The 14832-nt window shown below is 33.5% G+C and overlaps 1 protein-coding gene across 1 annotated transcript in view; it reads right to left on the reverse strand.

Moving 5' to 3' along the window:
- Positions 1–5041, reverse strand: part of LOC109827132 (novel plant SNARE 11) — an 8319-nt gene extending 3278 nt beyond the window's left edge. The window contains exons 1-5 of the mRNA XM_020394091.1: positions 4656–5041; positions 3179–3271; positions 2921–3014; positions 2769–2806; positions 240–331 (exon numbers count right to left, since the gene is read on the reverse strand). Of these exons, the coding sequence (XP_020249680.1) occupies positions 240–331; positions 2769–2806; positions 2921–3014; positions 3179–3271; positions 4656–4729 (391 nt within the window). The 5' untranslated portion in view covers positions 4730–5041. The remainder of the gene's footprint in view (positions 1–239; positions 332–2768; positions 2807–2920; positions 3015–3178; positions 3272–4655) is intronic.
- Positions 5042–14832: the final 9791 nt, after the last annotated feature.

Genomic DNA, 14832 nt, shown 5'->3' on the forward strand with positions numbered 1-14832 from the left:
TTACTTCCTTTTGGTTGATATGGAGCATGAATGCATTTTCTCTCCTTTCTGTTTTTTACTCTCAAAAGAGCAAAATTTCACACGCATGCAAGCGCACGACTCCCTAAATTGTCCTAGTTAAGCACATCTTTTAGCATTTTTCTGAAGCGTGGACCAAGGTTAAAATGTCATACAAAAGAAGCAGAAGGGTTTCATTGTTATAAGATATAACATGCTCATATGTTAAGCATGCAACTTACTTGCAGCCAACAGAACATTGTTTTCATCATGGTCCGCTTCACTGGGGCCATCAAAGAGATCAACTCTTTTAGTGTCAAGACTACTGGCATACCTGCAATTGCATAAAACAGAATAACAATCAAATAAATCGGAAAAATCATCACAATAACCATTTGGGATAATAAAAGATAGCCTATAGCTGCACTAACTACTAAGTAACAAAAATGCATAACGGAAGGAAATATTGCTCAAAAGCTGAACTGCAGCTTTGGTTTAATTAACAGCCCATTAAAAATTGTGGACTAGTTTACTTTAGACAGAGAGCCGATTTGGTTAGCTGAAACATATTTCCTTATTTTGGTTGCATCATTAAAGAGATTATCAGTTCGAAATCCACTGGCTACTAACAAAATTCAAGATATGTGAAGAGCTTCCTCAACAAGATAATTTAGCCTTTAAAACTGACAACCACCAATACAAATCCTAAAGAGAGGTCAAGGATTGATCTGAGTTGAAAGAAAAATCATAAAACAAGAGAAATGAGTCATGCTCAAATTTTGATTGATTGTTAGATAATCGAGCTTTTTTTATGCTTTTGACTAAATCTTACAACAAAAAGGCTACCAGATTATAAATAAAACAGTTTTTCCTAGTGGATGACATATTAAGTTGGAAGGCATTTGTTTGGCTCTTTGACCATATTGTGTCCTAGAGATGAATACCAATCAATTAGCAAATTTGCTGTTTATAAACCAGAAGAATTTGGAGGGCTGATCATATGTTGCTTGAAGTTAAATTGACAATAAGTTACTGTCTCCTACAAATAAAGTTGTCTAATTATGTTTTGGACAAGCCCCTCCTCTTCTGCAGAGAATATTAACCATGAACGGGCACCAAATTAGAGGCTCGACATACAGCTGACAGCCTTCATAAAAGTTCATCCACTTTTTCTTATTCTTCTTAGCATGGAGTTGTACTCCAAGACAGCTCACTTCACGGGGAAAGATTTAAATGAAGAGGTAAAAATAGTGACACTGGATGTACATACCAAGTTCATCAGAATTTTTAAAATATTGAGTAAGCTCAATGGTGAAGTCGTTAATATCAGCATCCCTCATCCAAACTATTCTTTAGCTAACTAGCAGACCAGTGAAAAAGCTGAAAATATTTTCCCCCGACAACCACACCAGCAAAAAACTGAGCAGAAATCAGAGTTATCTACAAGTTCACCATAATTGAAGGGCAATCTACTAACAGAGTCTGGCATCCTATAGGATCTAAAAAATTCATCCCGCTTGTGTGAGCTCACTACTTGGTTATCTGGTTTTATGCAGTGCATTCACAAATACTACGAACTGTCTTTATAACAGTGAAAATATTGGTTTCTCTGATCATAGCATGTTCATGTCTCAAGAATTCTATAGATAAAGGTGTTTGCCTTACATCCAGTGAGAAACTGGCAAGAGAAAGAAATATCCACATTACTCGCCCTCTTTATCTTGATGCATGTAAGTCTCAGAAGGCACCCAATATGAAGCATAATCCTTTAAATCAATTTGAGACATCCTAGAGAACACCATAGTCCATACAAAGAAAACTAGCATGCAAAATGGTGAGACGACTTTTAAAATATGCATCTGACTTCAGTACCCCAATGGCAAGGTGGAGTTTATAGTTATAGCTCTAGGTCAAAGCTAAGAAAAAATTTTATCCTAATTATCTCATCTGAACAACCCAACAGAAAAACTTATGAAGATTTAGAACAATTCATGGGTGTTCATTGCCATACCTAACTTTGCAAAGTTGCTTTATATTGACATGTATGCCATACCTAACCTTGCAAAGCTGCTTTATATTGACATGTATGCACTAATTACTAGCCACAAGACTGATATTTGGGTAAAGGTTATTCAGAACTGAACTATAATTGGAATCAATGCCTCAGATGTTTGTCCCAAAGAATGAATTTTCTTTGAACAAAATCTTAATAAATATGACTCAATGCTTGTCTCCAAAAGCATAATTAGAATATTGAATCATGATCATAATGGCCTTCTTAAAACAATCAAAGAGCTTATTTAAACATTCTTTCCACATTGTCAGGTCTTATAGAAAAAACGGGTAATGAAAGGAAATCAAGCCCCAATATGGCTACATAGAAGAGATATTTTTCCTCATGGATGCCAATGATTTCCTAAATTGGTACACGAACTTCAGATTGAACTCCTACAATATCAAGCTATTTGGAGTGTAAACATGAGCTTCAGATTGAACTCCTACAATATTAAGCTATTTGGAAGTTGTCAATCCAATGCATTTGTGCAATACAAGTAGTTGAATGTAGAATTTGGATATTTTCTATTAGTGAACATTTATTTAATCCACATGAAGGTCTGTTCATCAGCTGGGAAAATATTGATTTGCAGAATCAGCCAAGCGAATCAAGAAATCTAAATAAACACAGGCATTCACAGAATCACATGAAAAAAAAAAGCAATCAAATGCGTGTTTACAAGAAAATATATCTAATCCATAAAGATACGACTTACTGCTTCTTTAGAGCAACATATGAGTTCAACTCTTTAATCTGCGCAAAAAAAAATGCTCCAGTTAAATTAATGTTACATGGACGATGATGCGAATATGATACTTATATATCTGTTTATATAGAGACTAAAGAGATCAAAATGCGAAACAGAACCATTGACTGCTTTTTGTCACTCAGCATTTTGTTGGTGTCAGCAGTAGTTCTGCCCTCCTCTTCCTTCACTGCTCTATCAAAATTTTTGATAAGCCTTCAAATAGATAAAATATACACATATTGATCAGCCACGCCTAGTTAGAAAGTGAAATCAAAGTTTAAGTAAAAGTATATTTATTTGATAGAATTTACATAAGATAATGTCTAAAAAAAGGCAAAATGTTACTAATATTTTTCTAAAAAAACAAGAGTACGTACCTCTTGCATTCTCGCATTTTATCCGTCAGTTCCTCCAGCTGCCTACTTCTGCGATTAGGGTCTTTGACCTTTTCCAATTTCTGAAACCCATTCCTGTCATCAAATGACACAGGAGTTAAGGTAGGTTGTGACAAAGCATGATTTAACATCTGACATGGTTAATAACATAGTGGGGTCATAGATAATGCCTTCCATTATAGCAAATGTTCAAACTGAACAATCATTTCCTTATAAAGGAAAAAACTAACTCTAATTATATTAGAAACTTAACGTCTTTCTGGTTCTAAGACATAGCAATCACAGAGTATAACATAACCATTTTGTATAACAGCAAAAGCAAAAGTAAAACCTTTGTCATAGTTCTTAGGGGCCATCTACATGAATCTCTTTTCTCTATTCAGCTCAGTTAAGGACCACCCTCTTTATTCAATTAGCAATTATCATACCTATTCTAATCGTCTTTACATGTGTTTGAACAAATCTACCTATCCTTATTCCTCACTACGGAAAACATATTGTAATATGTAGGAGTGTTTAAAAAACTGGACTTTTCTAATGCAGTACTTTAAATATTTTTGGGCTAAAGGATATTGACAACCCCTGCCTATCATTATGATTCCTGACCACATTGTTACACAAAGAAATTCATAATTAATTCATATCACACTTTTTTAACCTCAAAATAACAATTCCTCCCAGAATTTAACAGAAATTATAAAGAAACCTAGACTTAATTATGGAAATATACAGAAACTTAATTACACTAGAATAATCAATGATCACACCTATCACTATTAATACTCAAACTTTTATCAACATATTTATATTGAATTTGATGTTTTTTATACGGAATAGAGTTGAGAAGGAATTACTAATAGTCATTTCTGAATTCCCGACAGTCAATAAGATACAGTATGCCAGTAACCATAATATTTTCTCTCAAAATAAAATGCTACATACCAATTTCTGGTGGTAGTATGTAAATAATTTAACAAATGTAGAATTTTTTGTCGCAAAAAAGTTCAGATAACTCATTTCAGATGAATAATTGGATGTTCTCAAAAGTATAGTACACTTCTCACAAGAAAATTGCAATATTTCTGAAATAAAGATGTACCAATTAAAACTTCAGCCCCACAGAAATGCTTCACCCTAAAAAAGGAGGGATCCCTGCCTCTTTCAAATTGTTCACAGAATTAAAAACTAACAAAAATTTCACTCTATACATTTAAATTCTAACAATTAATTTACAGCTTTCTCATAATGAAAGGCCTAAACAGTCAATTCCTATGATAAAGAAATGATGTTTTTTTCTCTTCTAATTTTAACTATTCACGGCAAATTCTACAAATTAAAGTGCATTAAAATCCAACCTTAGTCATTTGTAACACAGCAATAATTAAACAAAAATACAAAAATTAAAATTCTAGCCCTAAATTAAACACATTTCCGAATTTCAAAGAAACGAAAATCTTACGACAAAGCCCGAAAGAGATCGCTGATCTGCCCTTCGATCTCCGCCAGATCCTCACTTATAACAGACAAATCCATCTTCGCTAATCAAACCCCAAAGCCGCAATGCCGCTCTCAGATCAAATCGAATCCAACTCCACGTGACCAGATTTCAAATCGAAGGATTATCCAAATGCAACCGGAGCTTCGACAGCTGAAACAGATTGGATCCGAACCAAAGTTCAGCCGTTAAAAGCTTCACATTATCAGAAAACCCAAACCCGTTAAGATCCGAATCGCGATGGAAAAAGAGAGGGCTTTTTGTTTGGAGTTTTCTTCGCTCGATGACCGATTGCTTTCAGGGTTTCGCAGATCTCGTTGGGGAAGACGCCGGGGGCGTTTTTGGGTAAAAGAGCAGTGGATTTATTTGTTGTTACAGGTTATTTTGTATTACCCCTCCACATCTTCAATGTTTGGATATCAACCCCCAAATTTTAAAAATTGCTCTAAGGCCCCCAAATCTTCAATATTTCAATATTAGCCCTTCAAATCTTTAAAATTGATCTCAGGCCCCCTAAATCCTATTAGTATATTGAAATAAGGTCCTCTGGTTAAAATCTGGTTGATATGGGGGGATATTTTGTTTGCTTTATTTTATTTTTTTAGTAATTTACTAGGCATACATGAACCTCTCACATAAACACAAACTCATTAACAACTTTAACTTATACTCATTAAGCTCCCCAAATTTATTTAATAAGACCACAACACAAACTTAATAAGACCGCAACACAAACTTAATTTTTAATTCTTCTTCTCCAATGTCTTCCCAAACAGCTCTTTGCAGCTCTAATCCTAAAATTACATCGGGTATATCTCCATTGAGGAAGATGTTGAAGAAGAGTCTAGAGAAGATGAAGTGGAAAGTGAGTTTGCGTTAGAGTTTTATTAAACAGATTTTAAGAGCTTAATGGGTATAAATTAAAGTGGTTAATGAATTTAGTTTGTGCAAGAGGGGTATAATTGGTAAATCACTGAAAAAGTTAAATTAAACCGAATCAATTTTAACTAGATTTTAACTAAGGGGCTATTTCAACATATTAATAGGATTTTAGGAGTTAATATCAAAGTATTGAAGAGTTTTTTTTTTTTGGGGGGGGGGGGGGGGGGGGCGGGCTAGTATCAATTTCAAAATAGAGGGGTTCTAATATCAAAATTATGAAGATTTGAGGGTCTAATATTGAAATAACCCTATATTTATAGGGTTTTTGAATATATACCACTCATATCTTTCATATTTGAAAATTAATCCTTAATTATTATTTGTGAAATTTTATCCCCTAATATCTCATATTTGGGGTTTTCTACGCTTCCCATCTAACAATGTTAGTTTTAAAACTGTACAACGTTAAAAAATTCAATAACTTCCAATAATATTGCAACATTTTCCTATTTAAAACTAAAATTGTTAGGGGCAGAAAAGTTCAATGTGAGAGGACTATGGGGTAATTTTGCAAATATCAAGATTTAGGTCTACTTTAGTACATATGGAAGATTTAAGATGTGTATATATGCAAAAACTCCTTTTCTATATTAGTCTCTTAATCTTTAATATTATAAATTAGTCCCCTCAAATCTGCTATTGGGTCCTCCAGCTCTTACAAGTTGTGAAATTGCTATTGGATCCTCTAGTTCTTACAAGTGTTTAAAAGTAGCCTTCTCAATAGAAAAAAGATAGTCTAAAGAACTCCTAAGTTTTACATCTGTCTTCAAATCAAAGAACTTGTTATTGGGTCCTCTAGTTCTTACAAGATTAGGGTTTACCAAACGGATCATTTCCGAAAGGATCATCACCTCTATTTTGATCAATGGTCGGACGTGCATGGTGAGAAACCCTCGCATTTCACCCCGCAACTATCGTATAAACCACGAACTTGTATAGAGAAGATGACAGTGTAGGTTGTCTAAAAACTACTACAGATAGATAGCTGGTCTCCACAAAACGCTGACGATGAAAGTTACAATCTGACGACTTTCATGACAACAGACGAGAGTTACAAATTGACGACTCTCACATTTTCAAGAATCAAATATAAGGATTACAAGCTAACGATCTTTGCAAAATTCGAAAAAAAGAGATTACAACTAACGATCTCTTCAAGGCTAAACGTGAAGGTCCACCTTTGTGTTCCCAACTTCAAACGCGGGGCTCACCTCCACGTTTCAAAAGCCAAACGTAGGGCTCACCTCTGCATTTTCACAGAGTTGAACGCGGGGCTCACACCCAAACGTGAACCTCACATTTGACTATTTCAAACATGATTTGAATGGTTTCAAAACCGTTTTCCACATATTAGGGCCATTAAGCCCCCATTATGGAGCGAATGAAGGGGTCAGTTACACCCCTTAAACCCTATAAATAGCTGGGTTTACAACTGAAACATGGTTAGCTTGGTTAAGGCTTTTGTTGGAGCTTTGGAGATCATTTGCCTTGCCTTTTTGAACCATTTTCGGTTGAAGAACTTTAAGATTGGTTATGTAGCTTATTTCAGTTAAAAAGGAATAAATTTCCTTTCTGAAATTAACTCTTTCGCAGAGTTTTAAAACTCGTTTAGGGTTCTAAACTTACCTTGCAAGTTCTTCCCGACGTAAAAGACAAGAGGAAAACACAATGTTCCACAAAGCGAAGTACTCGGATTGTTAATGAGATACAAGATTCAAGCTCTCATCCCACCAAGAAGAACCCAGTTTTAAACAAATAGAAGGATCCTCGTTGTTTCTTCTCTCTTTTATAAATCGGGAAACCGATCAAGAAAATTGTAATTTCTTTTTCTAAGCCAGTTAGAGAGATTATTTTAAAAGATTGTATTCATTCTTTTCCTAAGTCAGTTAGCGAGATTAATACAAATTTATATCTTAATTTTCTTCTAATTTTTCCCACAAACAAAAGATAGCGATTCCGCTGGGGGCTAGCTTTTTCATCGATGAAAAGGTAGTGGCGCAATCCGACATTAAACTCGTAGGAACTACTATCGTAACTCTGACCATGGAGTTCACCAGACCAAGTATGAGGAGTTTCTCTTCCCCGGATCCCTTAGCCCCAAGGTTATGCTCAAGATCCGCAAAGTCTCTAAGGAGACTAAGTTTCCTCCTACCATCAACCTGTTAGACCCTAGAGAGAGGGTGATTAGGGTCTTATGCTAATCTAATCCGATTATATGCCAATAAAAACTAATTAACAAGTTATCCTAGCAAGTATGAAATACCACAAGATATATAAGCTAGGATAAGCAATATGAACAACAAAGAGATATATCCTATATGATAAAAATATATATGCAAGGATATATACACTAACACAAGATAATATATCCTACCAAAGAGATATACAATATGATATATGCAAGGATATGTAAACTAACACAATGGGTAAACAATATGAACTAAATAGTGGATCATATAAATAATGAGCTATGGACAATGGCGATATAAGATATGAACATAAATATAAATGAACGCCAAAGCACACTCAAACACACTATATGATCACGGAGTTCGGACCTTCCGTCCTACGTCTCCGCTCCCCACTCCCGGGGAGAAATCCACTATCACAACCGGGTTTTTTACGTTCACCCGAATAACGTTTACACCTCACAATCGGTTTTCTAGCTAACCGAAAACTTTACAATCAACACTCTTGTAATCCCACTCTACACCCACTAAGTGTTGAACTAGACGTGTCTCCCTCAAGTGCTCGGATACAACCTCTCCCTAGGTTCGTCAAACGACGCCACTCCTCTTGGAACGATCCCTGACTCTCACCACACACTCCTCTCGGTGTACAAGTGTATTACAAAGTTAATCTCACAATAAGGCTCAATACAAGAAATGTTTGTTCTCTACTATGGATGAGAACACAATGAAAGCTCACACTCAATTGTTACAACTCTCACCAACCCAAAATATATTATGAATGTAAATACAATAAGCTCAAGTGAGTGTGTGTAACAATGAGATAAAATCAAATCTAACTCAAATAGCAAACTAGCAATAATAAGAATATGAAAAACAATAATAAAATTGCTAGAGAAAAGAGTTAGAAAACTTCTCAATAGATCAAGAGGTAGAAGGAGAATAGTTGGATGCCCAAACACCAATAGATGATCTCCTCAAGCTCTTGTGAAATTGAATTCTCAAACTCAAACTTCCAAATGCTTAAAAGCTTCTTAAACACACTTAAACCAAACTCCCCAAAATCCAGCATTACTGTAGCACTGTGTATCAACTTTGTAAAATCAATTAAAAATAGTAAAACAGCTCCAAAAAATATGAAATTTTGTGGGAAGGTTATAGACATGTAGAATAACATGTTAAAGAAAGAATTTCTGAAAAATCGTTTCCCAGTTGAGAGAAATAAATGTTTGAACACAGATTTATAGTTTCTGAAAAACTGCTGACATACACGCTCCAAAAATAGTAAAATTTTGAGAAAAGTTTCTAAACATGTAGATAAACATGTCAAAGAAATAATTTCTTGAATATCATTTTCCATTTATGAAAACTCATCTATTTTGTAAAACATGCACGAACATGTGCACGAACGAAAACGTGAATTTGTAAATTCCTTTAAACATAACAAATCAATTCCAAACTTGATGAAACTTTGCGAAATGTTTATAAACATAAAAACAAACATGTTAGAAAAATAATTTCTCAAATTGAATTTCTATTTGTGAAAACGCATGTATTTTGCAAGTGTGTCCAAAGCATAGATACTCAAAACCATGCATGTATATATATAACTATATATATACATAGAAACCAAATACGTGTGTGTATATTATGTTGATCTTAAGGTACTTAACACACATAATATAAAATCTAAACTAGATTACCCAAGCTTGATCTTAATCTTCATTGTAGCTCAACTTGGTATACATGCGGATGAAGCTTGAACTTGATCTTTAACTTTGAATTGCAAGGCTTCACTGACATTCCGCCAACCTCCTTTGGATATGAGATCGTTATGGCGCAATCCATCCATCCTCCAACATCGTTGTTTGTCTACAAAACATAGGAATGCACAAACACTAGACAAACAACATTAGTAATAAATTGTTTGTTAAACATCATCAAAACAAGAAGGCCAACAATCTCCCCCTTTTTGATGATGACAAACAATTTACAAAAAGAAGTATATGCATGAAGTAAATGAACATTCACATGCATATAAACAAGAAAGAATATACTCACAATATTTCTCTCCCTTTGACAACATCGAAAAGGGGACAAAAGAATTAAGAGAGCGAAAGCTCCCCCTACAAATAAGCATGGGTGAGTATGAAGCAAGTATAGGGATTGCTCCCCCTATCAAAATGCCATATAAAATATATGCAATGAAGACTAAGGCAAAAACATGTGAGCAAGCATAGATAGAAAAAAATGCTAAAACACAACTCACATACATAAGGACAATGAGAACATATATAAATATATCAAGGTAAAAAATAGTGTCTCATATCAAAGAACATAAAAACCATTTGTATAGGTAGATTTATGAAATCAAAAGAAGAGAAACAACAATAGTGGTAAATTGTTTGTTAAACATCATCAAAACAAGAAGGCCAACAATCTCCCCCTTTTTTATGATGACAAACAATTTACAAAAAGTTCTAAAGGAGCTTCATGCTGAGAATCATACAAAAAGTTTTCAAATGAAAACAAATCAACCAAAAGAAATCATAAATCAAAGTTTAAATCCAAAAACGATGTTTGATCAATCAAGAAAATTCTCTTTGTGGGATTTGATCAAACCACATATGGAATACATTATAAGGCACGAATAGATGATCCATAAGCACAAACACATAAATATCATCATATAAGTGAAATATAATGAATTCAAAGTAATAATTCAAAACAAAATCTTTGATAAAAGAATTTCAAGAGAGGCAACAATATATCAAGCTCTTAAGCAAAACAAAATCTTTGATAAAAGAATTTCAAGAGAGGCAACAATATATCAAGCTCTCCCAATAAACCCGGAGGGTTATATAAATGCAAACCTCTCATTAAAGCAAAACCAATGATCATGAAAACAAAAGAATTTAGCCAATAAAAGGAATTGTTTTCATAAAAGTTTAAAATGCATTTTTCAAAACCAAGAAAAAGGAAAATAAAAACTCTAAAATTCTTGGTTTAAAAATTAAATTTGTTTTGGTACCCAAGAACTCTTGGTACCAAAAGATTTAGGGACATGACCCCTATCATTCAAGCTCAAAGCCCTAGGGTTATGAACCTATTTGGGCGCATTTAGTGCACGGGTCCGGTCATAGCAATAATTATGTAAATGACTCATTCGATTGTAATAAGTGCAATGAAGAGGATGCATTTGGTTATGTTGACCATGTGGATGTGCACGAGGAACATTTGCAAGTAAAGATGGTCTTTTACGATTATTTTGCAAATGAGAAACATTTTGAAATAATGTTGGTCTACTTGAAATATTTTGCAATTTAGAAACTTTTCGCAAATCAAAACAAAACTTGGCTAAGTGACCAACTCTACCACAAAAATCACAATGATACACATTAGCATGCTTATGATGAACAATGGGTGCATGTGTGTGTACATGTGATGAAGAAGAAGCCTTATGAGATGCACAAGAAGGATTAATATTCTTATGTTTTTGTGCATCATAGCAAAACTTAGCTAAATGGCCTTTAAGACCACAAATGGAGCACTTATAAGTTTTACTATACAAGTGTGCAAAGTATACGGGTTTAGAAGTTGTAGTACTAGACTTTGCACCCAAGTCCATAAGTTTCTTATTATCTATAATGCATGTTTTAAGGGTTGAATCTAAAGATGATATGCGTTCTTTAACATGATCCAACTCATTTTTAGGCATACAAGCATTGGAAATAGAAGTAGATGAAACATGATCATTTTTAAAAGAACTAAACTCATTTCTAATAGTTTCTACTTCTATCATGACATCATTATTAGCATGAGTTAAGCTAGCAATAGATGAAGACATGTTATTATTTTCCAAACTTAATAACTCATTGTTTTCTTTCAAAATAGCATTCTCTTTAACAACAATATCAAGTTTAGAAGCTAGCGACTCATGATCGGATTTCAAATCTACATGCTTGCTTTTAAGATCAATAAAATTATTTTGCAATTTAGTATAGGCATGAGATAATCTTTCATATGCACAAGCGAGTTCATCAATAGATAAATCATTATCTAAATCGCACTACAAGAAATTACATCTTTAACGAAGGGATTTCCCTTCGTTAAAGAGCTAAAAACCTTTGTTATTGTATGATAACGACGGAGAAAAATCCCTTCGTCACCCGTCGTTGAAGCCCTCTTCGCTAAAGGGTCACGAAGGGATATACTACCCGTCGTTATAGAGTCTATAACGACGGAACATATTACCGTCATTAATATTTACGATGGTAATTATCACCGTCGTTACCATCAGTAACGGGGATATTTTCCCGTCGTTACCATCAGTGACGGAATAGTTTCCCATCGTTACCATCAGTGACGGGATATTTTTCCGTCGTTACCATTAGTTACGGGGATATTTTCCCGTTGTTGAAGACTAATTAATGACGGTTGGATACCGTCGTAAAAGTCCACATAATGGGTAATTAGTAACCCATCAATGACGGTGCTTTCTCTTCGTTGATGAACAAAATACGGTTTATAAAACCGTCATTGTAGACTATAAATTTCTAATATACATTAATAATAAATTTTCCATTCATAGACAACTATCATAATATTCTCAACCAGACACTAAGATTCACAACAAAAACATATTAAAATACCCAATAATGAATAAGAGGTAAAATAAAAATTCCATTCATTAATAACATCAATAAATAAAATTCCATCGTCCTCAAATATTCAATACTAATAATAAGAGTTAATATCCTAATTGTTCCAAAGAAAAATACATGAAACTATCTAAAACAAATTAAAATAAAAGTTTGGGGAAGACACATCTCTGACACCTCTAATCATCGTCAAAAGAAGACTCGAGCTACCCCCTCCTAATCTTGCATGGATAGCCTAAAAAATTTAAAAAAAAAAATCACATAATTAAGAAATATCAATTAAGCATATATTATCTTATTAAGTAAAAAAATATATTTTTTAGTGCAAGTAGTCAATCATAAAAGTATATAAGAGATTTTACAAAAAATAATTACCTAGTCCTGCACATGTTCTCGAGTTTGAGGAGTTAATGAAGGTGATTGCCTAAAAAAAAGTTCTTGCATAGCTTTCACTTGTGACTCCAACTCAGACATCCTTTGTTGTTGTTGCTCCTGCTCATCTAAGCGTTGTTGAAGCATCTGGTTCTTTCTCTTTTCTTCTATAAACCGTGCTTCCAGATCAGATCGACTAGGGAGCGGTCCTCTCAAATCTTTCAAAGTAGTCTCGCCACCAAATACAGTAATGTGACCATGAGATTGCTTCCCCCAGATTTTCTCAACTATCTCAATGTCAGAAAGTGAAGGGTTTGCTTGTTTGACTTGAACAATTTCATCCTATAAAAATTAAATTCATATGTTAGTACTATATAATGCATCATTATCAAACTTAAACACATATTCTACTTACATATTTATCTTGATCCCCATTTTCTAGTGTTTCATTAGCTTTCTTTCGAGTTTCATGAAACATTTTTGCCACATCAGGTGGATTTCCTGACTTGCCACCCTTATTCAAATATTAAATAAAAATGAGTACAACATCAAACTAAAAAACAAAGTAGTTATAAATAAATAAGAAATTAGTTTTGAATGTATACCAATTCCCACGCAATTTGTCTAAAGGATTTGCTGCCCGTGTGGTGGAGCATCTTTCTTTTGCCTCTATTAAGTGTATTTTGTTGGCTTGCTTTCTATACATCAAGATTAAAAGATAATTTTAACAATCCAACAATATACATGGAAAAAAATTAATAAAATTCGGAGATTAATACCTAAAATTTTGAAGAAAAATAATGTTCCTTAACTAGCCAATCCCAGTCATCAACACTCACTTCTGTAGGTTTATTTCTAAGTGCAACTTGTAATGAATTTTCTTTCACATATTTCATGTGCATGTCACCACGCCACTTATTCCACAAATCGCGCAAGTGTCTCATTACTAACTCTCTCTTTTGCTCCATGTCCTCAACATCAAATTTATCCTATATCAATTTTGAATCAAAATTTAATTTATAAGAATTAAAAACCAAATGCATTTAATTAATTTTCAATGTACCTTAATGGATGCCCACATATGATCTTTATTTTGTTGTGGTATTTTGGCCCAATTCTCAACAGCTACTGGGCAAATATTTCTATCACGAATAATAATTCCAAGATATCGTGAAAATTCTGGCTCAATAGCTCTATTCTGATAAAAAGTAATGATCTTTTTCTCCCCATGTGACAAATTATTCAACTTTAGACACTTATTATTACCACGAGGTGGATTTTTCTTCTTATGAGAATTATCAGTTGCATACATCATATCATATGTTAGAAACAAGATATAGGTAAAAAGAAATTGATAAAAATATTACTTCTTGTAATTAATAAAGAATATACCATCTTGTCAAGATTCATTTAGTATTACATCATCATTTTGCACTCGATGATTATTTGATTCTGCAAAAAATTGGGCAATTATTAATCTAATCATAAAAAATAAATTGAAAGATAAAAAAGAAATAACAATAAAATTTAAGTCTCATCAACCTGCAGAATCATCATTCTCTTCATTGTTAGTATTTGCACTTCTCCTGCGATTTTGTGCAAAATTCTCCTCTTCAAAGTTTTCTGAATCAGCACTAAAATTTGTACCCATATTTTGATCTTGTATTGGATTTTGAATATTCAAGTTCTTGTCATGACAAGTACGGAGTTGTTCCCTTCTTAATGAATTTTCTGCAAGTGCTTGAAGTCGCTTCCTAATTAATGACCTGGGTGCTAGAAATTGTGCCCTTTTGCTTTTGGAAGTGACTTCTTGAGTTTTCATTTTCCTGCTATGAAAAGGAATTTAAGTATTACACAAAGAAAAAGAAACCCCAAGAACAAGCATAATAATAAATACATAATACATGCTTTCACCTTGGACTACTTAATATGAAGAAAAAACATTAATTGGATACAACTTAAAATTTATCTTAATAA

Source organism: Asparagus officinalis, unplaced genomic scaffold, assembly GCF_001876935.1.
Source record: "Asparagus officinalis unplaced genomic scaffold, Aspof.V1 AsparagusV1_Un47, whole genome shotgun sequence".
NCBI lineage: Eukaryota > Viridiplantae > Streptophyta > Magnoliopsida > Asparagales > Asparagaceae > Asparagus > Asparagus officinalis.